Raw genomic sequence first — 5,819 nt, 5'->3', positions numbered from 1 at the left:
AAAAATTGGTAGATTTGTGTATGCCCCCTTGGGAACTAATTCTATGTGGAATTTTGTTGTATGGGCTGTGGAGTAAATATATGTTGCATGACGTGACTTGTTCGAGTTCATTAGAGGGTCGTGGCGATGCCCATGCAAAGACAAGCTCAGGTCCCTTCCATGTTCTTTTGTGATATTCGTTTCACAGTTGAAATGGGGGAGGTTTTGCTTCTGTGATGATATTTGTTTGTATCATAAGTAATCGGAAATTCCTCTGCTTTCGTAATAATGTGTTATAGGTTGCAGATTTCAGAGTGGATGAATAAGAAGGGGATATGCATATTTTCGCCGGTTGAGCATGCCCTGCAGCTGGATTTGATTGGGAAGGAAGAATTTTGCACAAATTGCTGTGAAATGAAGCCAGTTTGAGTCTGTGGGTCGAATGGTATTGGACATTGTTGCATCATGGAGCATGTGATTGTTGGGAAGTTTAAGCTAGGGAGGAAGATTGGGAGTGGGTCTTCAGAGAACTCTATTTAGGTATGGTAATCAGTGCTTGATATCCTTTTTTCCTTAGAAAATTATTCATTATGTTGATTTAATGTGTTTTGTAATGAAATTGCTCGTCTGGTGTTAGGTGTAAATGTACACAGTGGGGAAGAGGTGACTGTTAAGCTGGTATGTGATCCTCAAATCGTAGTGTTAATTTATAACAAGTTCACCATTGAATTGGGTTGGTTTTGGGTGTGGATTTTCAAGCTAAAAGATTTATATGGACCAGTTTATCTTTTTTTTCTTTGGAAAAATAAAATTTGAATGTCGTCGTTGATTTGTATTACTCATCAAGTTTTAGGGCATTTTGCATTTGAAGGATTTGAAACTGATGTAAGCTAAATGGGTGTGAAACAAGATGGTGGCACTATTGACACTGTGCCTACAATGGAACAGGTACGCTTGAAAATCAACTGATTATATTTTATTACGGAAATCAACTGGTCTATATTTTTTGTGGCAGTCCCACAAGATCTGCTTGCAGTCATGATTCTACTCAATCTCATTGAAAATATGTTTTTTAGATGTTTTGTTTGGTGGAGATTTTCGAGTTTTGATATTTTGGTATTTTAGTTATGATAGCTCTGGATTAAGCTCTCACCTTTTGTACATTGCACTATTTAACTCACCAACGTGAGAGCTAAACTTTAGGCTCTTATGTGCACATAATATTCTTAAAAAGGGAATGAGAAAATAAAATGGGCAGTAACTTAATTTGCAGGAGAAGATTTCTGATGAGTTAGATAAGAGAGCGAAGAAGTTTCTTAGAGGAGCAGAAGCAATTTTGGAGGTATGGCCTAGAAACTTTGGGTTTTCATGAAACTTATACATGTTTATTTGTCACAGCATCTGGGATTTTGTGTTTTCAGGGCTTGAAAGATAAGAAATTGAAGGGTCAACTTGCTGTTAGAGAAGAATTGTATGGAAAATCTGCACAAGCTGCTGCCAAGGCTGGGAAGGTGATTTGTTTTCCTTAATGTGATATGTTGGTCTGTTCAAACTTTAACGGAAGGGAAAAGAATCTTACAAAGAGTCATGCTTAAGCAGTATACTGCATTTTGTACTCTCTTTTCCAGTCGTGTACTGTTGTGTTACATTTTTCTCTGATTTACTGGATTTAGTTTATACAAGCAATCTTCTACACAAAGTCTTACTTCTCCTGTTCTTTTAGTCCATATAATACCGATAACAATTGAAAAGTTGACGTTTTCAGTCATGTATCTTAAGTATTACGTCGTTTTAGTTGCTTTGTGTGGAAACTTATCATCTGTATTATATGTGTTCTGTTTTGTGTAGACAGTTAAAGCTGCTGTATTCTATGTGTTCTGTTTTGTGCAGACAGTTAAAGCTGCCATGCTTGGTGAGATAATGGATTACTTGAAATTAAGGCTCCAAGTAAAGGTAGAGTTGTTTCAACTATAATGCATGTTTTCTTTTTCACTTGAATGATAGAATTCCGAATTACTCAATCCTCTCATCTATGTCTATTGTATTACATTCAATTATTTGCTGCAACTTTTCTGTTCTTAATATGGTCATTAATTTTAAACGATTGTTATTCCATACAAGCTTACTTTCCTTTGATATTAACATTTTCTGATAAAATGGTAGAAATCCACTTGCATTTGACAAATAATTGTCATCATTATAGCAGTACAATGCACATCCACATAATTGGGCATAGTAAAGAAAAAATTGAATACTTCTTATAGACATTTTTTTTCAGTACTCCCATACCTTCTTGCATTGTACAAAAGGTTCGGAATTTCTTTTTAAATGTGTCAATACATTATTATTATTTTTACTTTTGTGTTTTGGCAATATGACTTATCTTGCCAAAAGATGTATGTGGGTTTTGAGGGTTCAGGGATCCCCTTTTCTCAAGATGACTGGATTGGTCCTTACCTCCATGTGTTGTTCAGCCTATTGAGAGCTGGTATGCATGAGAACTGTAAGTAATCATTGCCATAAAAAGTAGAAGGGATGACTCACACCAGGAATCAGTTATCTCATCAGCAGCTTTATTTTTATCTAAGATCGAATTTGATACTTGTAGGTGTATACAGGTTAAGTCGATTGTTAAGATGGCAATTTAATCACTTTTCAACGTCCGATGTCTCCATCCTCCCTATTCTGGATTTTTACTTACTTGAAATGAATAGATTCTAGGCATTACGTTTAGCAAAATGAGCAATGGATGCTAACTCATTTTTTTTTACATTCACAGCAATATGGGCACTTTTCTTGGCAATATAGTGCTTAGCTTAAAATTAGAATGTGATTCAGTTGTATTGAATTTGTTCGATTAACCATTGGTCCATTTATAGTTCATTTAATCTTTTGAATTAGTAAGCTATTGTGTTGTGTCCTTTAGATTTCTTAGCATGCTATTGATATGGAAAACATCATCTATCTGTTCTATTTATCGCATGATATAAGAATCAAAGTAGACTTGGCATCCCTTTTGTGGCCTTTTTTGTGTTAGCAGATGCCATCAGATAGGCAAAAACATATCGGCTACAAAGTGCAATGAATGCTACGGGTTACTAAGTTGTTCCATATGCTTTCATTTGTGGCATTGCCCTTTCTGCGACAAGTAAGCATTATAATTTCACTTTGTGGAATGATATTAAGTTAACTTATGGAATAATATAGGGTTGTGTCATGCATGAAAACTGTGAATCCATTTCATCATGCATTTTTTAGTTAAACTACTACGTTTTTCTTCAATTGACTGCAACTCATGCCGCAGTTTGCTTCACAAACCTCTACGGTTAGCTTCCATATAGTATATTGCAAGTTTGAGGATATCTCTACATCTTAATTTCTGCTCTCTTTGGCTGCTTCAAGTTTGTAATTTTACGTGCTACACTGCCACTTGATTTGATTATAAAAATGTAAAACAAAATCCGTCCATAATTTACAAATTTGTATTCGATTTTTGATGTTTTTCCAGTGTAAGGCATATGTTGCACAAGCATGTAAATGGTACAAATTATTTGGTTTTGGACAGTAAGCTTTGAGTTTTACAATCCTTGCGAGGGGATTGTGACTCAGGTGAACAAATTTACTGTAGGAGAAGTTATGCATGCATTCATTTAGGTAATTGTAGGAGAAGTTATACATGCATTCTTTTGGCAATCCTTTCCCAGAACCTGTAGTGATCCTGATATGAGTCTGACTTTGCTAGCAGAAGCACGGCGTTCATGAACTATTTTCTTTCAATTGCTCCTTAAACATAAGAGGGCATACTAGCATAAACTCTTTGGCACAAGGTGGCATAAACTGCTTATCTTATCGACCTTATTCACTCATGTATCCCTCTGTTTGTTCATAATTGTGCTGAATTTATTCAATTTAAATGTGTTTCATTCATCCGATTACACCTGGAACAGATGATTCCCGCAGCAACGCGCATGCGTATTTTCTAGTAATCATTAAAGTTGGGGAAAGATATGGTAGTCTTACTCAAACATCCATATGTTGACGTTGGATAGTTGAATCCATTAGATCAAATAAACGGTTATGATTTTGTTAAATGTAGATAAATGCACTGATACTGAATGTAGATAAATGCACTGATACTGAATGTACAGAATTGGAATCCAACTCGAACTATGTGTGATTGACTTGTGGTTTTAACGTGTAACTAGCTTAGAACATTGGTGAAATTCCCCTTGTAGAGAAATACGTTCGTAAAGCCAACAACAACTTTAACTTTCTTTGCTAAAGCAAAGTCTTATCTAAACAGCGCCAATCAAACCCCGACAACTACTAACTTTGCTTTTCAAAGTCATAAAAAGAGTCTGGATACTAATTATGAAGTACCAACAACGACTCAAAGCAAGATTTTGATGTTATCTTCGGGTAAATTGTAGCAATAGTCACTCAATTTTAATTAAATTAGAGCAATAGTTTATAAACTAAAAATTCATTACCATTGATTCTTTAACTCATCAAAATATGGTTATGATTTTTTTTTCGTCAACTTAGTTAAAATTTTGTCAAAATAAATTATGTTGGAAGGAGCATTGTTACAATTGAGGTCCCTCGTCAAAACGTGTAGCTATAGTTATTTTCGTCAACTTCGTCAGAATTTTGTCAAAATAAGTTATGTTGGAAGGACCATTGCTACAATTGGATTAAACTTGAGAGGGACTAGTGATTCAATTGGATTCAAGTTGAGAGATCATTTCTCCAGTTGGATTAAAGTTGAGGGATCAATGATAATGAATTTTTAGTTGAGGCACCATAGCTAAACATTTTGATGAGTTGAGGGACCAATGGTAAATGATTTTTAGTTAAAGGATCATTGCTTTAATTGAGTTAAAGTTAAAGAACTATTGCTACAATTTACTCTTTATTTCCTATGCTCTTACACTTTATCTATACAAGTCACCCCTCAGCGTATTGGAAAAAGGAATGATGAGTTGTGTTATATCCATTTCTATTTCTATAAGAACTCAGAGGTTGGCTTCCTCGTGGGAAGATCCGAAGTTTTTTTTTTTCCCCGACATATTTGTGGGAAAACTCTCTCTTGCTCTTGGCTAAGAAAATGGAAAAGCTATTTTCTCTCGGTGTTAATTAACGAAGGGACAAGCTCTATTTTCTGCTTGCCCTCGCTCTCGGTGACAAGCTCTTGGCTTGCACACCTTTCCTTTTCAGCTCACAGTCTCATGTAGACCTGACAATTTCTTACACGATCCGTTAACACGACACGTAAACGACACGAAAATAACGGGTTTCGGGTCAACACGATAACTAATCGGGTCATTATTGGGTCACACGATAATAACCCGTTAATAACGGGTCCTTAACAGGTTTACACGAGAGTGACACGCGGATAACCTGTTTCGACACGATAAGAAAAATGCTATTTTGATGATTTTAATTTTTTAAACTACTAAAAAAAACTTACTATAAAATGCAATAGATATAATGAATATGTATATATTGTTTATTAATTATTATTCTATATAAACTTTAAATTTTAAGTTTTATTTATTTATTTATTTTTATAGTATATTATAGGCAAAGATTGAGATTAAAAATCATAAAACACATTAAAAATAAAAATATCAAGTAATATAAAAATACCAAACACATAAAAAAATTATAATAATTAATTTCCCGCCTAATATTTCAAGAGTTTCATCCATTTCCCGCCTAATGTTTGGGAAATTTTGCAGCCTATATCCATCTATTTCCCGCCTAATATTTAACCCAAAGAAACTCTAAGTGTTAGTTAATGTATCGTTTTGATGGGATACGCATCCTATGAAACAAAT

General features: G+C 34.5%; 1 protein-coding gene across 1 annotated transcript; it reads left to right on the top strand.

Annotated features, from left to right (window-relative positions):
• Positions 1-825: 825 nt before the first annotated feature.
• LOC148689357 (uncharacterized) lies at positions 826-3,090 on the top strand. The gene is made up of 5 exons (XM_088688840.1): positions 826-927; positions 1,253-1,321; positions 1,401-1,490; positions 1,870-1,932; positions 3,020-3,090. The coding sequence occupies exons 1-5, from the start codon at positions 874-876 to the stop codon at positions 3,062-3,064; spliced, it is 321 nt and encodes a 106-aa protein (XP_088544966.1). The 5' UTR covers positions 826-873; the 3' UTR covers positions 3,065-3,090.
• Positions 3,091-5,819: the final 2,729 nt, after the last annotated feature.

Source organism: Pyrus communis, chromosome 17 (assembly GCF_041283825.1).
Source record: "Pyrus communis isolate YQ-2024b chromosome 17, ASM4128382v1, whole genome shotgun sequence".
Lineage (NCBI taxonomy): Eukaryota > Viridiplantae > Streptophyta > Magnoliopsida > Rosales > Rosaceae > Pyrus > Pyrus communis.
This window is presented reverse-complemented; position numbering and strand designations above follow the sequence as displayed.